The sequence below is a fragment of the Bombina bombina genome, chromosome 2, assembly GCF_027579735.1.
Source record: "Bombina bombina isolate aBomBom1 chromosome 2, aBomBom1.pri, whole genome shotgun sequence".
Classification (NCBI taxonomy): domain Eukaryota; kingdom Metazoa; phylum Chordata; class Amphibia; order Anura; family Bombinatoridae; genus Bombina; species Bombina bombina.
In genome coordinates, this window is record NC_069500.1 from 322,238,902 (window position 1) to 322,266,807 (window position 27,906).

The 27,906-nt window shown below is 38.5% G+C and overlaps 1 protein-coding gene across 1 annotated transcript in view; it reads right to left on the reverse strand.

The window, feature by feature from the left end:
• Positions 1-23,557: 23,557 nt before the first annotated feature.
• Positions 23,558-27,906, reverse strand: part of KREMEN1 (kringle containing transmembrane protein 1) — a 274,033-nt gene continuing 269,684 nt past the window's right edge. Inside the window, exons 8-9 of the mRNA XM_053701672.1 lie at positions 26,839-26,923; positions 23,558-24,632 (exon numbers count right to left, since the gene is read on the reverse strand). Coding sequence (XP_053557647.1) covers positions 24,473-24,632; positions 26,839-26,923 — 245 coding nt within the window. The 3' untranslated portion in view covers positions 23,558-24,472. The remainder of the gene's footprint in view (positions 24,633-26,838; positions 26,924-27,906) is intronic.

The following is a 27,906-nucleotide window of genomic DNA, read 5'->3' on the forward strand; positions in this document are numbered from 1 at the left end:
TATATCTTGGTTTGCTAAATAACAATCCTCACTTTTATCCATCCTGAGCTGGACATTCATTAAGAATAGAGGTCATTAAGGGGAACCACCTTTAAGTTGGTAAATTAGAAAGTGTTTAGTTCTGCCCATCTTTATTCCAACCAAACGTCTGTTTTATTGGGTATCTCAGAAACATTTAAACTTGATTTTCATACCAGAGGAAAAATCTGGTATTGATGCTTCACCTAGTTCAGTACATTGGATAAGCTGTAAAGCTTATAAGCCTTAGCTTTAATCAGTCTCATAGGAAAGCTGCCCTAGAGTACAATGGGTGATGTATTTTATTTAACGCTGCCTTCCAGTGGCTCCATTCCAGTCAACACCAATTCCCTTGATAACTGCATATTTTAGTGTTTTCTTTTCTAATTCTAACCCATTCCAAATTATTTCATAACCCAATATAACACGGTTATCTAAGGCTTTTCAAAAGAATACACAAAAACTCCCCCCAAAACCCTAGATAGGGACAATCTGACACCTGCCTGCCAATCTAACACTTTTTTTCAGCAGTTTTTCATATTTTTTTAATTTATGTTTAAAATTCTGCCCATTGAACTTCCTCTAAACAAATTTTTGCCAGTATTTTAGACTGCTTGCTGCACCTTTTGTCAATGTTAAAGTTCTTGTGCATAGTGACTTCACATTTTAATAAATCAGATTGTTTCTGTTTAATAAAAAGTTAACAATAATCCAGTTTAAAATCACACTTCTATGAAATTAAATACAGTTATCTAAATGTGCATTTATGACTACAAAGCAGTGTTTTTAGGTTTAACAATGTTAAGTATTAATTGTATATCATAAATAAATGCCCTAACAACATCCACATTATGTAATAATCTCTCTTTTAGAGATTTAGGGGCCTATCTATCAAGCTCCGAATGGAGCTTGATGCCCCGTGTTTCTGATGAGCCTGCAAGCTCGCCAGAAACAGCAGTTATGAAGCAGCGGTCACAAAGACCGCTGCTCCATAACCTGTCCGCCTGCTCAGAGCAGGCGGACAGACATCGGCAGAAATCAACCCGATCGAGTACGATCGGGTTGATTGACACCCCCCTGCTGGCGGCCCATTGGCCGCGAGTCTGCAGGGGGCGGCGTTGCACCAGCAGCTCTTGTGAGCTGCTGGTGCAATGCTGAATACGGCGAGCGTATTGCTCGCCATATTCAGCAAGGTCTGGGGGACCTGATCCGCATTGTCGGATCAGGTCCGCCAGACTTTCTTAAATAGGGGCCTTAGGGTTAGGACACAAAGAAGAAACAACTATCTCCTGATTAATATTTTCTGCTGACACTACCTTATAAAGAAGAAAACCCCATTTCGTCCTTATAACTTTTTTTTTGACTAGACTATTCCTTTTCTTTAATGGAACACTAAATAAGGAACATCCCAAGAAAGAGCCAACAATTCTGCGTTCAGAAGAGATAGCCAACAAGTAAAGTACCTTGCAAGAAAATAACTTTATATCCAAAGTGTGCATAGGTTCAAAAGGAGGATGTTGTAAAACCATTAGAACCAGATTCAAACTCCATGGTGGAGCTAATGACTTTATTACAAGTCTTATTCTGCTCAGAGCCTGAAAAAAAGTTTGAATGTCAGGTAGCCAAGCTAATTTTCTGTGTAACAGGACAAAGCCGAGATTTGACCTTTAAAGGAACTAGCTGTGAGTCCCTTATCAAAACTGCAGAAACTGGAGAATTTGTAAAGTCCTTACTAAAAGCCAGAAATAAACCTGCTGAGAACACCAAGATAAATACAATTTCCATACCTTATGGTAAATCTTTCTACTAACAGGCTTACAAGCCTGAATAAGCATATCAATTACAGAATCAGAAAAACCTATTTACGAAAGGATCAACCGTTCAATGTTCAAGCAGTTAAGTTGAGAGACTGCAGGTTCTGATAGAATAAACCCTGAGATAGAAGATCCGATCTCAGAGGTAGATGTTTGCTGGACATCCTCACCAGATCTGCGTATCAGGTCCTGCAAGGCCATGCCGGAGCTATGGAAATAGCTGGAACTTTTTCCTGCTTGAGACGCGCTACCACTTGTGGAAGAAGCACAATCAGAGGAAACAGGTAAACTAGGTTTTACCGCCATGGAGTGGTCAAAGCAACCATCAGCTCTGCCTGAGTATCCCTCAACTTTGAGGTGTACCTCGGTAGTTTGTAATTAAGATGGGAAGCCATGGGATCTATATCTGGTGTCCCCCACCTGTTCAATACTTCTTGATTGAGACACAGTTCCTTTGAATGAAGAGTCTGAAAAATCTAGTAATCCGCTTCCCAGTTATCCAGGGTATATGAATGGCCAATATGGTACACTGATACATTTCTGCCAAAGACAGAATGCGAGATACCTCCTGCATGGCTATGGAACTCCTCGTTCACCCTTGATGATTTATGTACACCACAGTTGTCACATTGTCGGAATGGAAAAGGATAAATGGGACTGATCATAGGAGTGGCCACGCTTGAAACACGTGGAAAATCACTCTGAGTTCTAATACATTGGTGGGTAATGAGGTCTCCTGAGGAGACCAAACACATTGGGCCCTCAGCTAGCCCCAAAATTGCACCCCATCCTGAAAGACTGGCATTCGTGATGGTTATCTCCCACACTGGACGATGGAAACTCATGCCTATAGAAACTGGATGAGAGGATATCCACCAACTCAGAGACTGTCTGGTAAATTGATCTAAATTTATTAGCTGTGAAAGATCTGAATGATCTCTATTCCACTGTCTCAGATGCAACCTTACAAACAGAATGGATACTGACGCAGCCACCAAGAGGCCCACTAATTCCATGCACTGAGCCACAGTATGAGAGGGAGTCCTCTGAAGGTTCCGACAAGTTGACTGGAGTTTCTGTTTGCACTGTTCTGTTAAGAATTCCTTCATGGCTTCCAAATCTAAGAAACACACTCTCATTTGAGGTGTGAGAGAACTGTTGGAGTCGATTATCCAACCATGTCTGCAAACCTTAATGGCTTCCAAGTCTAAGGAACACACTCTCATTTGAGGTGTGAGAGAACTTTTGGAGACATTGATTATCCAACCATGTCTGCAAAGGAACCAAAGTAACTTCTCTATGTGAGAAATTTCTAAAGGTAAAGATGGTGCTTGAACAAAGATATGTAGGGAGCCACTGCTATTCCCTGGATCTAAATTACAGAGATGAAAGTTCTCAACACTTTGCTAAAGATACTGGGAACAATAGCTAATCCGAAGGGTAGAGCAGGGAATTGGTAATGCCTGTTCAGAAAGGCAAATCTTTGGTACTTATGGTGGTCTCGATGAATAGGGATGTGAAGATACATATTCTTTAGATCTATTGTAGTCATGAACTGCCCTTGAAGCACTAATTGATCTGATGGTTTACATCTTGAAAGACAGTACTTTCAGAAATGTGTTTAATGTCTTTAGATCCAATATCGGTCGGTACATGCCCTCTTTTTTCAGAACAATAAAAACGTTTGATATTTGGATAAAACCCTTTTCCTTGCTCGTTTAACAGAACTATGGTGATAACCGCCAAATGTTTTACACACTGTAATAAAAGCTAGTTTCTTTTCTGTCTTTTTTTAAAAATGTGAATCAGAGGAAGACTTTTTGTGATACTTGGATTTATTCCAAACAAGGTTAGGCTTCCAGGTAGTCTTGTGAGATTCTGTTTTCTGAGCGGATGTGGACCACTAAATCTTGTTTTGACGAAAGGGACAAAAAAGTCCACCACGTTTCCCCTTGGGTCTGGACTTCTTGTCCTGAGGCAAAAAGGTACCCTTGCCCCCTGTCACTGTAGAAATAATTGAGTCCAAACCTGGATCAAATAAATTCTTATCTTTAAATCCAAAGTCAAAAGTCTAGACTTGAAAACCATGTCCGCTAACCATGAATTAAAGGAATACTCTAGTGTCAAAATTAAACTTTCATGATTCAGATAGAGCAATAAATTGTACTCCTATTATCAATTTTCTTCATTCTCTTGGTATCTTTATTTGAAAAAGCAAGCATGTAAGCATAGGAGCCGGCCCATTTTTAGTTCAGCATATGGGTAGAACTTTCTGATTGGTGTCTGAATGTATCCACCAATCAGCAAGCACTAACCAAGAACTGAAACAAAAATTGGCCAGCTCCTAAGTTTACATTCAAATAAAGATACCAAGAGAACGAAGAGAAATTGATAATAGGAGTAAATTAGAAAGTTGCTAAAAAGTGCATGCTCTATCTGAATCATGAAAGTTTAATTTTGACTAGACTATTCCTTTAAGCCAAATAGCTCTCCTGGATAGGACAGCCAAGGCTGTATTCTTTGCATTAAAGGGACAGTCTAGTCAAAATTAAACTTAAATTATTTACTTTTATCATCAAATTTGCTTTGTTCTCTTGGCATGCTTTGTCATTTGCTAATTACTAAGCCCTTGAAGGCCGCCTCTTATCTCATTGTATTTTTACACTTTTTTTTACAGCTAGGCAGTGCTAGTTAATGTGTGCCATATAGATAACATTGTGCTCACTCTCATGGAGTTACCCAGGAGTCAGCATTAATTGGCTAAAATGCATGTCTGTCAAAAGAACTGAAATAATTGGGCAGTTTGCAGAGGCTTAGATACAAGGTAATCACAGAAGTATACTGTATCCTATAATATAAAAGGCCAAGTGTGTTTGTCCGAAGCTGTCATGCGCAGTAGAGACAGCGTGAGGACAAACACACCTGGCCTTAGAGTGAGAGTGGGGGGGAGAGAGAGGGAGATAGAGAGAACAAAAGATAGGGGAGAGAGAGAGCAAAAGAGAGGGGGAGAGAGAGCATAAGAGAGGGAGGAGAGAGAGAGAGAGAAAAAGAGGGGGGGGGAGTGAGAGCAAAAGAGAAGGGGAGAGAGATAGCAAAAGAGAGGGGAGAGAGAGATAGCAAAAGAGAGGGGAGAGAGAGAGCGCAAAAGAGAGGGGGGAGAGAGAGCGCAAAAGAGAGAGGGAGAGAGCGCAAAAGAGAGGGGGGGAGAGAGCACATAAAAGAGGGGGGAAAGAGAGCACAAAAGAGAGGAGGGAGAGCGCAAAAGAGAGGGGAAAGAGCAAAAGAGAGGGGAGAGAGAGCAAAAGAGAGGGGGAGAGAGAGCAAAAGAGAGGGGGAGAAAGAGAGCAAAAGAGAGGGGGGAGATAGAGTAAAAGAGAGAGGGAGAGAGAGCAAAAGAGAGTTGGAGCGAGAGAGAGCGCAAAAGAGACAGGGGAGAGAGAGCAAAAGAGAGGGGGCAAAAGAGAGGGGGAGAGAGAAATCAAAAAAGAGGGTAGGGGGAGAGAGAGCAAGGGGTGGGACCGCTGTACTGCAAAAAAATGGCCTGTGTGAACGGGCTTTAGGACTAGTATTATTATAAACATGTTATTTATGCAAAACTGAGGAATGAGTAATAAAGGGATTTTCTATTCTTTAAAGGGAACAATTTGTATGACTGCATCACAGATGAATGAGTTTGCCGTTTCCAAAGCTTGAATCCGATTTTTTATCTCCTGTAAAGAAGATTCCTTGGAAACTAGATCAGACAAGGAATTACACCAGAAAGCTGCTGCTCCAGCAACTGCGGCGATACTCACTGCAAGTTGAAATAGCAATCCTCCCTGTAGAAAAGCCTTTCTGTGGTAACCTTCAAGTTTCCTTTCCATAGAATCTTTTGGCGCTCTACAAATACCTGTTAATAAATAATAATCTTTAAAGGACTGTCCTCCAAAGGAATAGTCGTCCTCTTAGCTAATGTAAATATTGCACAACCCACCTTTTTTTAATCAGTTTCAGCAATAGGAAAAAGTTTCTTAAATGTGGTGCTGGTGTAAACGGTACTTCTGGTTTGTCCCATTCCTTGGTAATGATCTCAGTAATTAAAGAAGGAGCTTAAGACCTGGGTCTACATATGAGATCTAACTTTTGCACAGGTTTTTCCTCTGCTGGTTTAAAATCTTGGACTCCTAGAGTCTTCAGGACATCTTTAGAAGGAAACGTAAATGTTCCATTTTGAATTGAAAAGTTATCTCCTCTGGGTTCTTTATCTGACTCTAAAGAAGAACCATTAGAAGACACCTCACCCTCTGACGCAGAAGATAACCTCTCCAAATCAGAGCCTTAAGACTGACTGACAGATCTAGCGCCAGAAGAAGTATTACCCTTGTCTTCAGGAGTACAATGTTTAATTTTGTGCTTGCATTTACTTGGAGGTGGTAAAACTCGAGGACTTCAGAATCTGCAGCTCGCAGAGGATTTTTAATCCCTTCAGAAAAATCAGATGCCTCCTGATTCATTGTCACAGTTACTTTACTAACAGGACTTGGGGAACTGTGAGCTTGGGAATGAGACTGTAGAACAAAAGTTAAACATACACCGCACAATTGTGACAGACTACAACCTCCTTACATAGCAAACATTTATATGTAGGGATCACAATATCCATGACCATACCCTCAGGAATTTAATTCCTTCAGGAACTGTATGGTTGAAACAATATGGGGATTAATCGAGCCAGACTTACTAAGCAAGTGCTGCAGCAACTGATTGTACCCTGCATAGTTACCATGGTACCGGACTTGCAGATGATCCTGTGTTGTAACTGACAGAGGACCAGCCATAAAATAAAAAACCCTCTCTTCTGGGAACTATCCACTGAGGGTAATAAAGTATAAGAAATTATTTTTCTAACACCTTTTTTTCCTTGCCCTCTCCTTGATGAGGCAAAGAACTACCGGGAAAAAAGGGAAAGTAGGAGGGAAATATAAAGCTCTGGTAGAGTGTTTTTGCTCCTCCTGGTGGCCAGGCGATGTAATTCGCAAGAGTAAGGATCATGGACTCTCACTAATAATGTCCACACCTGCTCAGATGATTGGGTATTGTAATGCTTTGAATAACATCCATATCATGTAATGTGAAATGTACAAATATAATCAAATAAGGATTAGGTGTAGCATGAGACAGAGTTTTCAAATGTAATTTAATAATTGTTCCTTAACCTGTGTAGGTTATTGAAGAAAAGTTAATTTAACCTCTTAATTCAATATCACATGTTGAAAGGTTCATTATAAAAACATTTAAATTATGCTTACCTGATAATTTTCTTTTCTTCAGATGGAAAGAGTCCACAGCTGCATTCATTACTTTTGGGAATTAAGAACCTGGCCACCAGGAGGAGGCAAAGACACCCCAGCCAAAGGCTTAAATACTCCTTACACTTCCCTCATCCCCCAGTCATTCTGCCGAAGAACAAGGAACAGTAGAAGAAATACCAGGGTGAAAAGCTGCCAGAAGAATAGAAAATAAGAGACTCCCGCAGAAAAATACGGGTGGGGAGCTGTGGACTCTTTCCATCTGAAGAAAAGAAAATGATCAGGTAAGCATAATTTAAGTTTTTTTTCATAAATGGAAAAAGTCCACAGCTGCATTCATTACTTTTGGGAAAACAATACTCAAGCTAGAGAGGACACCAAATGCAAAAACTGGAGGGTACAATAGGCGGCCCATTCTGAGGGCACCGTGCCTGAAAAAAACCACAACCCAACTAAACCCTGCCTCGTCGTCAAGGATACTGACCACGCAGTTAGTCCGAAAGCCTAACTAGAGACCGCAAGCAGACTCATTGAGCCAACACTCCTCCAGGAGAACCGTCGCCTTGCAGTCGGTCCCCACACATCCCTTACTAGCACAGTACCAAAATCCCCAAAAAGGAAAGAACAAGGGTAAGCCAAAGGGACACCCAAAAGGTACAGCAACATCCATAATGGAAAAACCCACTTCAAAGGAAGGCCAAGTCCACAGAGACCCTAATGGAGCCTGAGAATAAGGGGAGACGACGCCCAACCCACAAGGAGCAACCGAGCATCATCAAGGAGAAGAAACATCTCCCAAACATCGTGCAACAGCACCGAAAAAGGCATCTGAATACAAAGTCCACAAAACATCAGAACTCAGAGACTGAGCAAACAGAAAATTACAATGAGCAAACTCAGAAATAAACATCTGAGTCCAGTAACACACTGCCATCCTTAGGAATAAATGGAGAAAACACTATCCGTAAGGAAGAAGTGGCCATAACAAAATAGCAGATTGCCCAACCTCCAAGACAAAGGACACTCCCCAGGCAATCTAGGCCACCAAGCCTACTCACAGATCTCAAAGTGGGAGAGGCACAGAACCTCTAAAAAAAAAAAAGGTCCACTGTCACCCCCAAGACCTGAGGATGAACAACAGATCTCAGATCCTACACCTAGCCAGACCAGCCCAAGCAACGGCAAATCTAAAAGCAAGGGAACCAAAAGGATCCAAAGACTGGCCCCCAAAAGGGCAGAAGAATTGACACAGCCACTTCAACCTAAAGACAATCTAGCAGGCGTTAGACCCAAGGAGATCTAGCAAAGCCACCCAACTAAGTCTCAATGCGGAGCCAGCAGCTCCCCAGATGGAAAGGAACAACTCAAAGAGCAGACCAATCTCTGAACCAGATAAAACATCTGTTCCAACCTCCCGAACACAGGAGAGGCCCCTAAAAAAGGGAACCACACCTCCATAAGGAGGACAACAAGCCCCCTGAAAAAGAAAGCATCGAGAAACACCTGCCCATAAGACAGGAAGTTGTAGGAAGAACCGAGAGGACACAAGGCCATGTCACTGACAAAAATGGAAGAACCCCTTAAAACACCATCATACTAGCACACATACCAGGTGCAAAAGTGACAGCTGAGCAACCGCAAACCTTCCGTTTGCTAGGCAGGAAAGCCCACTATCAGGTCCCATTAGTTGACTGTCCCAAGGGAACCGTATCGTCCGGCACAAGACAAGCCCCAAGGATCCCCGGCTCTCAGAAAATTTGGCCAAGTTGTAAAACAGAACAGGGAGAACAAGGGCTAAGCCAAAGTACCCTGGAAACTGGGACCCTCAGGCTAGTCCTAGGATCATAAGGTCCGGTAACATCCCACAGCGGGATCCAGAAAGAGAAAATGCCAAGTAAAATCCTCGACAACCGGAAGATCAGGACAAGAAGCCCAGGCCCCACCAATGTTTAGATTAAACAATCTTCCAGGAACATAAATCCCTCGTCTGATATAAAAAAACAGACCTCCCAGGGAAAAATCCAGAATAACCCGGATAACAAGAGCAATAAGCCCTTGCAAGTCCCGGCCCAAAGGGAAGAGACCACCCCTTGCAGGAGCCCAACACTCCAAAGAGCCAGGGCCAGAAAAGGACACTAGAGCTAACAGACGTCCTTTCAACATTAACATGATTGTTCTTTAAAAGTGTGGCTAATCCCCCTTAAGGGACACAAGGCACTGCTCATTTCATCAACTTCAAAAGGAGGAAAGGCTGAGTAGACCTCACCAGGGATCAAACTAACAACAGTACAGAGTAGCCACAGAGCATTAGTATGCTGAGCTAGCTGTCCAGCTAGCTATGAGCTCCAGACACAAGGGGACCAGTGAGGACAAGTCACCCGAACAGAGCAACATCACGTCTCCACATCAACTCAGATTTAAAGTCAGAGGACAGTAAAACATGGGATTGGATGCCACCGGGATTGCAATACCTGAACCATATCAGTGGAAAACCATTAGGACCTCTTCTATCCCAATAAGGAGATGCAGAGCATTCCCAACACTGGGGAAGGACCCATAACCGAAGCCTAAAAAGACCTCACACTCTAATGTCCCAAAAAAGGAACAACCAACTCCCGAAGGGAATCCAAGTCCCCCGAAGGTGAACCATCCACAAGGAGAAATTGAAAAAATCCAAGAGGTCTCAATGAAGAAGAGAAAAAATAAAGGAACAATTCCAAAAAGGACAATTTCCTAAAGCAACACCGCCCCGACCGGCGGAAAAGAGGCGCTAAACTCTCTAATTTTCCCACCACATGGGAAGGAATACTCTAGGTTCCGAGGGTATTGGAAACAACAGAGAGTGACGCAGCAAAATTCACTGACCCAGTCACCAGAGAATGGCTATTTGGGACTGAAACAATCCTGAGAGCCGCACGGTCCTGCAAGTCCTCCTGAGAATGCTTAGCTGAAGCTTGTAAACAAATAACATGAAAATAAATAATGTTAAGAGCACTCTGCACTCCAACCTGACCAGCAAGGTATATTAGGCACCACGTGTCTGAATAAGCCATGAGACAGAAGATATGAACCCAAGCAGGACCAGCCTGCAACCAGGGTCATAACTGCCAGGCTGGCTAAATCTACCCTCAGAGAGGGAGGAAGAAAAACAGACAAACATGGGACTAACGTGTCCCGAACAACTTCCGTAGAAGCAAGCAGCAAGTATCGATCCCAGAGAAAGTTCCCGCAGGAAACATAGTATGAAAAATAAAAATAAAATTCATCCTAGCCAGATAAAATAAAATGACAGGCAACCTGAGGGTTAACGCCCAAGAAGAACAGAAAGATCCGCAGGACCAGCCTAACGGAAACCCTGTTCTTCCAACAAAACTGGGAAGGATCTCGATAACAAGACTTAAAAGAAGGTTACTTCATCCCCCCATGTCTAACGAGGTGAGCCATTCGAAGGAGGAGACTGATGAGTCCCACACCCGAGAAGGATAGGGTCCCCAAACAGCTCAAAAACGTGTCTGGGTAGAACACAAAGTCGAGCCAGCCTGTAACAAAAGGCACAACACTCAGGAACAGTTACACCCGCAGGGAACTGCACATGCCCTCCTGTGGCCGAGAGACCTGGGGCAATCGGGCACAAACACAATCGCAAATAAACATCTGGACTTTGTAGAAGCGCAAGCGCCAAAAGTATGTAAAAGCGAAAATGTACCACAACCTCCGGGGGGAACAATCCACCCTCCGAGGAGAAAAAAACATAACCTGGGTTACCTGCATGTGTAGTAGTAGGGAGCGGTAGGGAACTCGCCTCCCGGAGGACAGGGCCCCCCGAGGTGGATGGCTCAACAGTCCGTTGAATCCCCGAGCCCGAGGAACAAGGCACTCTAGAATGGCCTAAAGAATGTAACTGACTGACCTGAGTCAATGGGGCCAATTCGCATTTGTCACAGGACGAAGAATCTGAATCCGAAAAATGAACAATCTCAACATCAGCATCCTCCATAGCTGGATAAAGGACACCAAAAACTAAATATAAAACAATTTAAACGGCACCTGACACCCACAATGACTGGGGCACTCACCACCTCCTATGAACCAGACACCAGCGGACTAGATTTCTCCATCGCCACACAGTCAGGAATGCGGAAATGGGAGACCAGAATGTAAACACGCCCAGTCACAAGGTAAACCGTACAGTAAAAAACAAGCGCGCCAGACCGTAAGGTCGTGTCACTTCGAAAGGCTGTTATGTTCCAAAGCCACAAGCCCAGTTAACACTACACATAAGCAGATTGAATCACATAACAAACATGATTAAAAAAAACCCTGTTCACGAGATATTAACCCTTGATTCCAAGATACTAAAGGAGTCCCACTGAGACCCTGTATTTTTCATGTGAGTTCACAGGAACAAATGAGTTACAGTACAATCATGAAGACGTAAAATAAAACGATCTTACCTTAATCTACGCCGTGGAACAGGAACATGGCCCTTCAAGTGTGACAGATAGTAGCCTCGCCTCCGCCATGGACTTGAGTGAAGAAAGCAGGCAGCGAAGCGAAGTTCGACAACGCCGATTGCTTGTGGAGTTGTTAAAATGATTGGGGATGGTTTCGCAGAAAGACTCTTCCTGCATCTCCGGACTCTAACTTTTATCAAAGCCCTCACTGAGAGACTGACAGGATTACTTAAAACTCTGGTCCCATGTCGGAGTACTACCCTCCATAAGAGATATAAACAAACTTCTGACACTTCTCTGCCAACCTCCTGGGACAAAAGGCAAAGAATGACTGGGGGATGAGGGAAGTGGGAGGAGTATTTAAGCCTTTGGCTGGGGTGTCTTTGCCTCCTCCTGGTGGCCAGGTTCTTAATTTCCAAAAGTAATGAATGCAGCTGTGGACTCTTTCCATTTATGAAGAAAATATATCCTCAATTCCAAGGATGAGAGAGGATATGTAATCATTAATTGGCTTTTAGAAGTGATCACTAAAAACAACATAATATTCATTGCATAAACATGCATGCTAAACTGAATTTCATTTTGGGGTGCAAGCAGACCCCAGACTGCACCCCATTGTACCAGGCTGGAATCTATAGTGATGATTTCCCATGTTGGACAAAGAAAACCCATGCCTTTTGAAACTGGATGAGGCTCTATCCACCACGTTAGAGACTGGTGAATTGATCCAAAATTAACTTTTGTGAAAGATCTGAATGATCTCAGAGATACACATACTTTAGATCTATTGTATACATGACTTCTCCCTGAAGTACTAAGGGAAGAATTGATCTGATGGTTTCCATCTTGAAGGATGGTACTCTCTGAAGTTTGTTCAATGTCTTTAGGGAACATGCCCTATTTTTTGGAACAATTAACAGATTTGAATAAAACCCTTTTCCTTAATCTTTTGATGGAACTGGAGCTATGACCCCCATGTTCTCCAAATTCCCCACACACTGTAGAAACACTGCTCTTTCTTCTGGATTCTTTGAAATGCAAGACATAATAAACCACTTCATTAGAGGTCTGGACCTGAAACTTACTCCGTACGCATGGGACACGATTTTTATGACCCATGGATCTTGAATGGACTTAATCCAAACATCCCGATAAAGGCTTAGTCTGACCCTTACAAGATTTGAATCTGTATTGGGGGCTGTACCTTCATGCCTTTTTGGAATCAGAGGCAGTCTTTTGTGTGTACGTCTTCTGAGAAGGCATGGACTGCTGGTTTTTGTTCTGACAAAAGGGACGAAAAAGTCCACCAGGTGTTCCCTTCTGTCTGGACTTCTTGTCCTGGGGTAGGAAAGCCCCCTTACTCCCTGTCACAGTAGAAATAATAGAATCCAATCCTGGACCAAAAAGAGTCTTACCTTTAAATGCCAGGGTCAGTAGTTGAAACTTGGAAACCATATACACTGACCATAACTTAAGCCAAAGTGCTGTTCTAGAAAGTACCTCTAGAGCAGTATTCTTCACATTAATGTGAATAATCTGTTTCATTGCGTTAAATATGAAATAATTTGCTATTTTCAAAGCTTGTATATGATTTCTTATCTCCTCTAAGGAGGATTCTCTAGAAACTAGATCCGTTAAAGAGTCACACCAAAAGTCTGCTGCTCCAGCAACTGCAGCAATACTTACTGCAGGCTGAAATAACAAACCTCCCTGCCCTTCTGGGGTAGCCCTCTAGCTTCCTGTCCATAGGATCTTTAAAGGGACACTCAAGCTAAAATTAAAATTTCCTGATTCAGATAGAGCATGCAATTTTAAACAACTTTCCAATTTACTTCCATTAACAAAATGTGCAGTCTTTTTATATTTAAACTTTTTGAGTCACCAGCTACTATTGAGCATGTGCAAGAATTCACAGAATAAGCGTGTATGCATTTGTGATTGGCTGATGGCTACCACATTGTACATATATGCATTTGTGATTGACTGATGGCTGTCACATGGTACAGGGGAAGTGTATATAGACATAACTTTTAAAATTGTCAGAACAAAAATCTACTACTCATTTGCAGTTCAGACTAAGTGCTATTGCATTGTCTTGTTATCTTGCATTTGTTGATTATGTAAATCTCCTCTGTTGACTGATCCTTTAAAGTATGAACTGTCTTCCAAAGGAATAGGCTTTTTAAAAGTTGCTGCTTTAGTAAATGAGACCCCTGGCTTATCCCATTCCTTGGTAATAATTTCAGGTAAAAAGTCTTAGGTGAACGAGACTTGGGTCTGAAAATAGATCTAATTTATGCACAGGTTTGTCCTGAACTCCAAGAGTTTTTAATTACTTTTAAAAGAAAACACATGTTCCATTTTTAAATTGAAAAGTGACCTCCTCAGGTTCTCTTTATAGCTCTACTGAAGAATCATCAGCAGATACTTCACCCTCTGATGCAGAGGATAACCCTTCTAAGTTACAGCATGGATACTTTATAACAGATTTTGCAGTAATAGAAGTAGTGCCCAGAGTTTATAAAACACAATGCTTAACCTTACGCTTACGCTTGCTTGGAGGTGGCAAAGTCTCCAAAGCATAAGAAACTGCAATTTGTAGAGAAGTTTTAAACTCCTCTAAAAATTTAAATAAAAAAATAAAAATAAAGATTTATCCTGATTAGATTGTTTGCAGGGATCACTATTTCTATGGCTTACTCTTCTGATAACATAGGAGCAGTCTCAGCCATCCCAGTTTTCTCCATGATGACTTACCGGCTGAATCTCACAATACTCCCTCTGGAGCTCTGGCAGAGTGTTTAACTTTCTCCTGAACAGAGACCCCATGTGCTGCAACGAAGATCCAGCTAAACTCATTCCTGGGCTGAGCTCAGGACCTCCTTATGCTGCATACTCTGCAGGCCTAAATGGAAGGGGTGGGACCCGTTCTAACTCTCCCCGGCAGTGCAAAAAGGAACACAACTCCCTCTCCACCCACCAGCAGGAAGAATGTCCTGTTGTTCCCCAGACAACTTCCATCTGCTCCTGTAGCGTACCAATCATGTAGCATGTGATTGGTACACCGGTTAGTCACATGGTACTGTCAAACACGACACTGCATTATAAATAAAGTAAAGTAATGTGCATAAAACCCACATAATATATAAATATTACCCAAACATACCCTTAACAAAAGTGTCACACAAACATGTCCCCTGTGATCCTATTAAAAGGTAAAGGGAATTGTATCAGGTAGCACCACTAATACTATTACCATGTGAAAAATTAGAATCCCCTTTGTTCCAATTAGGAATAAAGGATTAGAATCCAGTGGAATCACCAGCCAGCCAGTCAAGGCTAAACAGGACCTGTTCTACCATACATAACCCCTGTACTTACAGTTAATCCAAAGAAGCTCATGCATATGATCCTTTTATTGCCACTGACAATCTGAGAATTCATGACTGGAAGCCCCTACATCTGGTCAGCAATGGAGGAGGTTTGAGAACTTCCCAGCTACACCAGTGACCTGCTGTGTGAAAAAACTTTACTGAAAAGGATTATATTGCACCAGCTCCAAACATAAAAAAACCCTCTCTTCTGGAAACTATCCACTGAGGGTAAATAAAAAGAAAATAAAGAATGTAAAAGCTCTGGTATGGTGCATTTGCCTCCTCCTGGTGGCCAATTGATGTAATCCCAAGAGTAATGATTGTGGACTCCCACTACCATTCGAAATAAATACATTTTCCCACTTAAATTTAATCAAGGATGATTATTGTTAGCTTTATTTATTTTTAATACAGTGTAGCAGGTATTTAACACAATACTCACTTGGGTAGTTCCAGTGCATTACACCTCCTCAACAGTGCTGAGTTCAACAGCCTATTTATCATTCACATACTATAAGATACACCTGATTTGAAGGGTTAAATGGACAGTCTACTTGACAATTTGAATTGTCTAAAAAGATAGATAATCCCTTTATTACCCATTCCCTAATTTTGTATAACCAATACTGTTATATTAATACACTTTTTGCCTCTGTGATTACCTTGTATGTAAGCATCTGCAGACTGCACCCGTGTATCTCAATGCTTTTTTACAAACTTGCATTTCAGCCAATTAGTACTGACTCATGAATAACTCCATAGAGAAAATGTCCAAAAAAGATAGCAAAAAGTAGCAAATTCTTTATTCCAGATTAAATGTGTCAAAATACATAGCAACGTTTTGGTAGTGTTACCTTAATCATGCCATACACACAAGAGATACAATTCATCTTATATACATAGGTGCCACTAGAGGGTGCCATTACAATAGAAAATATTAACCCTTAACATTTTTCAAAGTATTACTTTCCAAGTAAAATCTTTTGTTTACATGATACTAGTTTACAATACAAGAAATGCATAGTTTAACAGAGCAATTTTCAAAATCTATATTTAGATCTAATATATTAAAAAAAAAACATACTTTACTGAGATGCAGTAGGCCAGATAATAATCCATTTATAAGAAATCTGATTAATCCCAATCTTTATTAAGGCCAATGGGTTCTAAGGTATTAAGCTCATAAATCCAAAAACATTCACGTTGTTTAAGTAATAATTCTCTATTACCTCCCCTACGTGGTTTTATAACGTAACTGACTAATGTTATGGGACGCATTGCTAAAATTATTGGTTAATGGGGCAGATTCTTTATTAACTCTAATATTACTTTTGTGTTTGATAATTCTATCATGGATACTCCGTGTCATTTCTCCAATATAGGCCCGCCCACACGGGCACTTAATCATATATATAACAAAGGTAGAATTACATGTATAATATCCTTTGATCGAATATTTTTCCCCGTACCTGGATGATAAAAAAACGTCCCTTTAACCATATTACTGCAACATGAGCACCCTAAGCAAGGAAAACTGCCTTTATTTTCTGTTGTAATATATCCCTGCTTAATGCTTTTCATTGAACCAATGTCAGCTATTATTAAATTATCCCTGATATTAGGGCTTCTTTTATACGCTGACATGGGTAGGGATTGAAATTCTATAATATTAGGTTACAAGATGCTAAAACTCCCCAATGTTTTTTTAACAATTTTCAGTATAGCTTTATTTTGCATATTGTATTCAGATACAAAAGTCACACGCTTGTTTTTGTTTTTATCTTTACCTTTTAGGGGGTTATTAAGTAATGTTTCTCTTGGTATTTGCATTACAGAATTAATTTCGTTCTCAATTAAACTTGGGGGGGGGGTAACCTCTTTCTAAGAAACAATCTCCCATTTCTCTTAATCTAATTTTAGCAATAGCTTCATCGGTTACAATTCAACATACCCTTAACAGTTGGCTTTTTGGTAAAGAGTTAATTAATGGAGGAGAATGTGCACTATTGTAATGTAATAAATTATTACGATCAGTAGGTTTCCTATAAATATCAGTTACTAGGACAGTACCGTTCTTAATGACTCTAGTATCTAAAAATTCAAGGTCAGTTTTACTCCAAGTGAGTTTAAATTTAATGGAACCTGTAGCAGAATTTAATTCATCAATAAAACTTACCAGGGTTCCAACGTCGCCCAACCATATTCCAAAAATATTATTGATATAGCGCAACCAAGTGGCGCCATATCGAATGAACTTAATATTAGAAAAAACAAATTTCTCTTCGAACATGTTCATAAAAATATTCGCATAATTGGGGGCGACATTGGAACCCATGGCTGTTCCTTGTATTTGAAGAAAAAACTCATCACGAAAAAGGAAATTACAATATAGTATTACTCCAAGTAGTTGCAAAAAGAAATGAATCTGCAATTTTGTATACCTGTTGTCATTATATAACACATTTCTTACAGCTCCTATGCCACTTTCGTGTGCTATTGAGGTATATCAACTTTTAACATCAAGGCTGAATAAAATGTATTTCTCTGTTTGTAGATCTAATGAGTTAATTTTGTTAAAAAAATCACTTGTATCTTTAAAAAAAGACGTGGTCATTTCTACATACGGTCGAAGGATATGATCTAAAAAAATGGCAATATTCATAAATACTGAGCCTGTTCCAGCAACTATCGGTCTCCCTAGTATGGTCTTTAGATCTTTATGAATTTTTGGTAAGATATACAGTATCGTAGTACGTGGATGATCAATAATCAAAAAAATTTCAATATCTTTACCAATAATATTATTTTTAAAAGGCAGGGCTAAAATGTATCTAATTTCCTTAGAAATGGCAAAAAATGGGTTTACTGTGTAATTTTTTTATAGATCTTAGTGTCTTCTAATTGTCTATCAACCTCCTGTATGTAATTATCTTTCTCCATTATAACTGTAGCTCCGCCCTTATCGGCTCTTTTAAAGATTACATTAGGTTTTTGCTTTTAATGATAATAAAGCTTTTTTTTTATCATGTTTAGTTAAGTTATTCTGATTTCTACTGAAAACCTTATTCCTAGATGTTGTAAGACGTACTTTTTCTATATCTTGCTTTACTAATTGCATATATGTTTCATATATACATACTATGATGTATATTGCTTGGGGTAAAGGTACTTTTATTCCATAAACCCAATTGTTTGAGCTGCATTACCTCTTTATTATTACCTTCACCAAATTGTTTATCAAAAACATAAAAGCCTTTAGTTTTAAGCTGCGGAAAAAACGATACAAATCTTGTTCCAAATGGAAAAAGTTACAGTTAGTAATGGGACAAACAGACAAGCCTTTGTTTAAACTGAAACTTCATCAGTAGCAATGTCACAGTCCGTAATATTTTCCACTCCGTCATACGTTTTTGCTGTTTGTTGGAACATAGTCGTCGGCTCGATTTCTCCTTGTTGGTGTTTTTTACGTTGCCGGTGTCTTTTACCCCTGCGTCGTCGCGGTCTCCATCGTATTCCCCCGGCGATGTGTCTGAGGACTCTGCACTGCTTGTGCCTTGTGTCTGTTTCCGGTTTTGTCGTCTGAACCTGCCAGAGGTGTTACACCAATTGGATCCCTCCGGGTCATACCGCCATCTGTATACACGGCCGCTTTCATAGTCTTGTTCATCTCGAGCGAACTTAGATCTTTTTCGTTCCTCTATTGTTTTCTTCAGGTCGGTAATAGATTTATTAACTTGTGTTAGCAATTTTGTTGAATCATCGGGTGAAAGGGTGTCTTTAAGCTTCTTTTCCATCTCAACAAGTTTGCTTTGCTGTTAGCATAGGAACTGTAAGAACTGTATTATATAATGACAACAAGTATACAAAATTGCAGATTAATTTCTTTTTGCAACTACTTGGAGTAATACTATATTGTAATTATTTCCTTTTTCGTGATGAGTTTTTTCTTCAAATACAAGGAACAGCCATGGGTTCCAACGTCGCCCCCAATTATGTGAATATGTTTATGAACATGTTCAAAGATAAATTTGTTTTTTCTAATATTAAGCTCATTCGAAGTGGCGCTATATCGATGATATTTTTAGAATATGGTTGGGCGACGTTAGAACCCTGGTAAGTTTTATTGATTAATTAAATTCTGCTACAGGTTCCATTAAATTTAAACTCACTTGGAGTGAAACTCACCTTGAATTTTTAGATACTAGAGTCGTTAAGAACAGTACTGTCCAATACTGGGAAATGTCTGGTGAACTTACAACAACCAGAAGACAAGAATATGTATTACTGTAACTATGTATGCAATGTTCCACCACAACATGCCTTTTACCATGTACTTGAAAATATTCAATAAAAACTATTGTTTAAAAAAAAAAAAAGAACGGTACTGTCCTAGTAACTGATATTTATAGGAAACCTACCGATCATAATAATTTATTAATTACAATAGTGCATAGTCTCCTCCATTAATTAACTCTTTACCAAAAAGCCAACTGTTAAGGGTACGTAGAATTGTAACCGATGAAGCTATTGCTAAAGTTAGATTAAGAGAAATGGGAGATCGTTTTTAGAAAGAGGTTACCCCTCCAGTTTAATTGAGAATGAAATTAATTCTGTAATGCAAATACCAAGAGAAACATTACTTAATAACCCCCTAAAAGGTAAAGATAAAAACAAAAACAAACGTGTGACTTTTGTATATGAATACAATATGCAAAGTAAAGCTATACTGAAAATTGTTAAAAAACATTGGGGAGTTTTAGCATCTTTTAACCCCAATATTATAGAATTTCAATCCCTACTCATGCCAGCGTATAAAAGAAGTCCTAATATCAGGGATAATTTAATAAAATCTGACATTGGTTCATTGGTTAAAAGGACTTTTTTTATCATCCAGGTACGGGGGAAAAATATTCGATCAAAGGATATTATACATGTCATTCGACCTTTGTTATATATATGATTAAATGCCCGTGAGGGCGGGCCTATATTGGAGAAATGACATGGAGTATCAGTGGTAGAATTATCGAACAGAAAAGTAATATTAGAGTTAATAAGGAATCCGCCCCATTAGCCAATCATTTTTGCAATGCGTCCCATAACATTAGTCAGTTACGCTTTCAGATTATAGATCACGTTATAAAACCACGTAGGAGAGATAATAAAGAATTATTACTTAAACAACGTGAATGTTTTTGGATTTATGAGCTTAATACCTTAGAACCCATTGGCCTTAATAAAGATTGGGATTAATCAGATTTCTTATAAATGGATTATTATCTGGCCTACTGCATCTCTGTAAAGTATGGTTTTTTCTTTTAATATATTAGATCTAAATATAGATTTTGAAAATTGCCCTGTTAAACTATGCATTTCTTGTATCGTAAACTAGTATAATGTAAACAAAAGATTTTACTTGGAAAGTAATACTTTGAAAAATGTTAAGGGTTAATATTTTCTATTGTAATGGCGCCCTCTAGTGGCACCTATGTATATAAGATGAATTGTGTCACTTGTGTGTATGGCATGATTAAGGTAACACTACCGAAATGTTGCTATGTCTTTTGACACATTTAATCTGGAATAAAGATTTTGCTACTTTTTGCTACCTTTTTTTTGGACATTTTCTCTATGGAATACTAGGGTCCTTGCAGTGGCTTTTTAAGGTATGCATTAATTGGGGCCTTGTGTGCTGGATTCAACCTTTGACTGTCATTAATAACTCCACCAGAGTGAGCACAATGTTATCTATTTGGTACACATGAACTAGCACTATCTAGATGCAAAATAGTTAATAAGAGGCGGACTTAAAAGACTTAGAAGTCTGCCTAGGAGCTAGGTTTAGCCTTCAACAAGAATACCAAAAGAACAAAGCAAATTTGAAGATAAAAGTAAATTGGAACGTTGTTTAAAATTAATTAGTAAACTTTAATTTTGACTTTATTGTCCCTTTAATATAGTGAGCCTGTATAAGTAATCCTTACATTTGGTATACTATAAGAACCATATATGAAATTACACACAGGAAAGTAGCAAAACAGAGAAGTGAATGTATATAAAAATTGAAAAATAGCCTGAAAGATGGATAGTTCATTAGGGTATTTTCATAAAGTTTGAAAAGCCTCATGTAGACTTAATCATTTACCATAGACTGCTATGAGGGATATTATACTTGTGGCACAATGGCTTACTCTTGATTTGAAACAACATACTTGAAAGTTATACGTTTTCATATCACCCATATGCTATTTACACATGAATATTTTAACCTTATACCCCTCAAACCATTATTGATAAAGAAGAATCACAAGTATAACACATGACTTAAAGGGACATTAAGCCCACATTTTTTCTTTCATAATTCAGATAGAGAATACCATTTTAAACAACATTCCAATTGACTTCTATTATCTAATTTGCTTCATTCTTTAGATATCCTTTATTGAAGAAATAGCAAAGCCCATGGGTGAGCTAATCACACGAGGCATTTATGTACAGCCACCAACCAGCAGCTACTGAGCCTATCTAGATATGCTTTTCAGGAAATTATATCAAGAAAAAAAAGGAAATTAGATATTAGAAGTAAATTAGAAAGTTGTTTAAAATTGCATGCTCTTTCTAAATCATGGAAGAAAAAATGTGGGTTCCATGTCCCTTTAAAGATGTTATTTCTCCCATATTCATTTTGGTGCAAGTAAAATAGAGTGAAATATGTGTTCAGGACCATTCTTCATTGGTTTGCATCTAGCTCATAATTAAAGGGACACTCAATCAAAATTAAACTTTCATTATTCAGATAGAGCATGCCATTTTAAACAACTTTCCAATTTACTTATATTAACAAAATGTGCACAGTCTTTTTATATTTAAACTTTTTGAGTCACCAGCTCCTACTGAGCATATGCGAGAATAAGTGTGTATGCGTTTGTGAATGGCTGATGGCTGTCACATGGTACAGGGGGAGTGGAAAAAGATATAACTTTTAAAAAATTTGAAGTTCAGACTAAGTGCTATTGCATTGTCTTGATATCTTGCATTTGTTGATTATGCAAATTTACTGTGTTGACTGGTCCTTTAAGGGAGGTGTTAGTTAGGTCAAATGTACATATTGTTGGATTTATTTATCTATCTATCTATCTATCTATCTATCTATCTATATATATATATATATATATATATGGAAAAAATTAAGAGACCACTGTAAAATTATCAGTTTCTCTGGTATTACTATTTATACATATCATTTTTGTTTTATTCTATAAACTACTGACAACATTTTTCCCAAATTCCAAATAAAAATATTGACATTTAGAGCATTTATTTGCAGAAAATGACAACTGTTCAAAATAACAAAAAAGAAGCAGTGTTTTCAGACCTCGCATAATGCTAACAAAACAATTTCATATTAATTTTTAAACAACACAATATTCATGTTTTAGCTTATCAAGAGTTCAGGAATCAATATTTGGTGGAATAACCCTGATTAGCAATCACAGCTTTCATGTGTCTTGGCATGCTCTCCACCTTCTTTTACATTGCTGTTGGGTGACTTAATGCCACTCCTGGCACAAAAGTTCAAGCAGCTCGGCTTTGTTTTATGGTTTGTGACCATCCATCTTCCTCTTGATCACATTCCAGAGGTTTTCAATAAAGGTTCAGATCTGGAGATTGGGCTAGCCATGACAGGGTCTTGATCTGGTCATCCTCCATCCTCACCTTGATTGACTTGGCTGTGAGTCATGGAGCATTGTCCTGCTGGAAAAAACAATCCAAAGAGTTGGGGAACATTGTAAGAGGAGAAAGATAACCTTGTATGTGGCTTGATTCATGTGCCCTTCACAAAGATCAATCTGCTCGATTACAGGTAATCTCTGATGAGTACAATTTTCAGCTTTGCCTAACACCTGGTCGTTTAATGGTTAGACGGAGACCTGGAGAGGCCCACAATCCACAGTGTATCACTCCCACTTTGAAATTTGGTCGAGGATCGGTGATGAAATGGGGCTGCTTCAGCAAGGCTGGAATTGGGCAGATTTATCTTTGTGAAGGACGCATGAATCAAGCCACATACAATGTTATCCTGGAAGAAATCTTGCTTCCTTCTGCTCTGACAATTATCCCCAACTTTGAGAATTAGTTTTTACAGCCGGACAATGCTCCATGATAAGTTAAGGCATTAGCATTGTATTGTTAAAAAATTAAGATTAACTTTTTTCCCCCCATTTTTCAAGGTCTGAAAACAATGCATCTTTTTTGTTATTTTAACCAGTTGTCATTTTCTGCACATACATTTTGTCAGCAATTTATAGAATAAAACAAAATATTACTCAAACACATACCTATGAATAGTAAAATAAGATAAACTGTTAATTTTTCAGTGGTCTGTAACTTTTTCCATAGCTAAATATATATATGATGTCTCCTTTAAAATAATTTGGCAATATTTTTTTTTTGGTAAAAAGTTAGAACATTCAATTTGGCACAGAATTGAATAATAAATAAGTAGAAGAATTACCAAGCATCATTGTAAAGCACACAGAGCTCATGGTCCCGTGCAATCAAATTACGCCAAAAAAGAAAAATTAAGTAAAAAAATGAGTCATATCAGGAACTTTAACTGAGCAAATTTTATGGGTAAAGCTGACAATCGTTTCCAATAGAGTGATGTAAAACAAATGTATCACAGGTTTTAAAGTTTGCATTATGATCAAAATAAACATCTTAAATAGGTACAAATTCTCGAGATGCATAGAGCTATAAAAAAATTCTCTAATGGCCCCATAAACAATGCGATCCATCTCATGCACCATTAAAAACCCATGCATTTTTTTATGGCAATAGATCTTTATGAATCCTCATTCCCTTGTAATCATTTGCTCTGTGTTCAAGACACTGTAAACACTAGGTGAGGAATCATTCTATTTTTGGGTCATAATAAGATGGTTCCAGCTCTGATTAGTTTTGTGTAGTTATTTGGCAATGGAAACATATACAAAGTACAGTATTTATCATTAGAGCAGTTGTCCATAATGCCAATATTTTTGTGAAAACCAGAAGACTTCTGGTGCTCCATAATTAAGTTCAAAGTTCATAAATATAATAAAAAATAAGTAGGACCTGGTAATAAGTCAGATGTCTTTTTAAACATGGGACATCCAACTGGGAAGAGCAGGGATGATTGTATGTAACGCTGACAGCATTTTGCTGTGATTCCATCCCACCTAAACCACATTTTCTCCGAAACCTGAAATAGAGGGCAGTCAGACTGATCTGTATGGATAAAGCACATACATCTTTGCAGACTTCCTCTTAGGATTTTCTGATTGGGGCATATTCATTTGTAAACATGCCATATTGCACCGCTGGGCTGTAGAGACATCTTCATCTGTAGCTGGACACACATGTAGATGCTAAACAGTCTACATCTGCTCATTTGTGTCTATTTCCTTACAGATGCCTAAGCAATGAGGTGTCAGCAGTCTCCCAAAGTAGCCCTGCAGGGTTAAGAAGTCTATCCAAAGTGCAAATTATTCCCCTACCAAAGGGTTACGATCGTCATGTTGGCTTTTTGTTTTCTTGGGAAAAATGGAGATGGATGTAGAAGGTTTGTAAAATATGCTCCAGATTTCTCCTGCAGATCCTCTGTGACAACTGTTCAAACTTGTTGGTGATGTCAGTCTTTGTGACCTTGAAGAAAGACAATTATGAAGAAACAAATGATTAAATTGAATATTCTTTTTTTTTTCTTTAATTTTGTTCTTTGTCCTACATAAAAATGATACATTTGACATAGTCTGGCATGTAGAAAGAAAATAAAAATAAATGGTCATTTATCTGAGGAGCAAGTAAGGACTTTTTTTCTTTCCTGGATGAACATAGTTCTGCAGTCTTCAATGTTACAATGGTCCTGTCACTGATATAGTTTGATGGCAAAATTAATACAATTACTTTTTTATTATCAAATTAATTTATCACTTAATAAACCTCAAAATCCATAGAATATATTTGAATTATCTGTCCAGATCTTCTGCAACTGGATGACACAATATGTTTTAAGACTAGTTAGCAATGCCAGATACATTATCAGCATTCTTACGGCATCCCCTGCCAAGTTGCAAGGACTCTTGTTCAGGGATGACAGATTTAAACTTAGCGTCTTAAGGCAGAATGATATTGCTCCCTCTTAAACACCTGCTTGTCCTTCCAGGCGTTTTATTTCCTCTATTTCAGTATACAGGGACACATTGCATATGATCAATATGAGAAAAGGACACTGTTACATGTACAACAATACCCTCATTACTATGTTTACCTGCTGCTGTTTTCATGATTTAGACATATACGTTTTTAAACAGTTTTCCAATTTAATTATTTTATCTACCACAAATCTTTGTTCAAGATATGAGCGATTATTTCTATAAATACTTAAAGGGACACTGAACCCCCAACAAAAATCTTTTGTGATTCAGATAGAGCATGCAATTTTAAGCAACTTTCTAATTTACTCCTATTATAAATTTTTCTGTTCTCTTGCTATCTTTATTTGAAAAGGAAGGCATCTAAGCTAAGGAGCTTGTTTATTGGTGAGTGAATTTATCCACCAATCAGCAAGCACAACCCAGGTTGTTCACCAAAAATGGGCCGGCATCTAAACTTACATTCTTGCTTTTCAAATAAAGATGCCAAGAGAATGAAGAAAATTTGATAATAGGAGTAAATTAGAAAGTTGCTTAAAATTGCACGCTCTATCTGAATCACGAAAGAAAAAATTTGGGTTCAGTGTCCCTTTAATACACATTTTTATGAATTAATTTACTAGGGAACTATAACAATAAAGGAGTATTGAACAAAATAAACAATTAACACAAATGTATCATAAGTGGGAAAGGGAATGGACTGCAGGAGAACAAGTGGTGCACTATAATATAGTTGTAGCGCTACTCACTGGCACAAGATGGTGGCTATTTTAAAGTGAACAATGGCTGAGCCCCAGAACGCCTGTTATATCTAGCAGGGATGTGAATTTGGAGTATTCAGAATCCGAATCTTAGTGTTTTGCACTTTCAAACAAATAAATCCGGCTCCCAAATTTGCTTAGTGCTCATGATATTCTTAGTTGAAGACATATTTAGATAGGTAGCGTGCACATGAATGGATCACTACATGACAGGAAATAGTGCTCTTGCAAATATATAATATTATTGCAAAACTGCTGCCATTTAGTACTGCAGACACATGCTTGAACTTACCTTCCTGCTTTTTCACAAAGGATAACCAGAAAAAGGAGAACATTTTATAATAGAAGTCAATCGGAAAGTTGTTTAAAATTGTATGTTCTATCTGAATCTTGAAAAATGTTAGGTTTTATGTCCCTTTAAGGGTATTTAGCGATGGGGAATATGGTTGTTTAGGGGTTTATAGTGTAGCAGGGCATTTTGCGCTGGGGGATGTGGCATTTTAGGGGATAATAGAGTAGCAGGGTTAAAAGAGTAGGGGGTTGTGACAGATTAGGGGTTATTAGAGTAGGGGTTAATAGTGATGAGATATTGGTGGTTTAGGGGTTAACAGTGTTGAGGGGTTATGGCATTTGAGGGGTTAATAGTGTAGGAGGGGATAGTGTAGGTCGAAAAACTTAATTTGAATGTTTTTGTTGTTTAGTGCAAACCCTCCCTTACTCGAGCTTAGAGATTGTGTAAAGAGTTTGAGTGTAAAATGTGATCACATTTACTTTCAACTTGTAATACTCCACAATCTGCAACAGGCCCAGGTATAAGGTGCCAATCCTGTAGTTAAGGATGAAGCAACCTTTTTTTTTTTTTGGAACAAATCTTTCACAAGGACTTTTTATTGAAAAAAAATAATAATATTAACATTGAACAAATATGGTACTTACTTCACTGTTAGATGTAAAAGTGTTTTTGCCAAAATAGCAATGATGGGCAGGATAAGAAGGGCTGTAAGTGCATAGATTGTCCACCCTATTGAGACAAAAAACAGGGAAAATTATGCAAATAGCTGGAAAAATGTGAGACAAATTAGCTGAAGTCACTGTACATCATAGCTGCCCAAACTACGTCCTGTAGGCCACAATGGACACAAAGATTATTGGCGTGAGGCTCTTCACCACTGAGCAGAAATTTAAAGATACACTGTAATTTGTTTACCCTTAATGTGTTACAAATGACTTGTTATACCTAATGCAGAGTATTAATATATATGAGACAGTGTCCCTACATATTTGATTTTGTATTTAAAATATCTGGTTTTGCTCAATAAACCATTACCTGTTGTTCTCAAGGATATGCCCATCAAAATGGTCTTAGCCTGCAGGTAAAGCAGACTTGTTAATGTTATCTATGTCTAAACATTGTTAGGTATTAAAATGCTAATTATGGCTGGGCGTCACCAGCAATTTTAAAAACAAAAATATCTTTCTATCTTATGCCCACTGGGAGATTAAAGGGACATAACACCAATTTTTTTCTCTTGTGATTTAGGTAGAACATACAATTTTAAACAACTTTCCAGTTTACTGCTATTATCAAATTTGTTTCATTCTCCTGTTATCATTTGTTGAAGGAGCAGCAATGCACTACTGGTTTCTAACTGAACACATGGGTGAGCCAATGACAATCGGTATAAATATGCAGCCTCCAATCAGCAGCTAGAACCTAGGTTCTTTGCTGCTCCTGAGCTTTCCTAGATAAACCTTTCAGCAAAGAATAACAAGAGAAGGAAGCAAATGAAATAATAGAAGTAAATTTGAAAGTTGTTTAAAATTATATGCTCTGTCTAAATCATTAAATAATTTTTTGGGTTTCATATCCCTTTAATTAGTGTTGTTTCCTGTTTGCATAGCGTTTCTACATATAATACATTTGTTATTCATATTTACAGTGTAGGTGAAGGTTTCTACAGGCAATATCAGCTATTTCAAATAACAAAATAAAGGTAAAAGTAG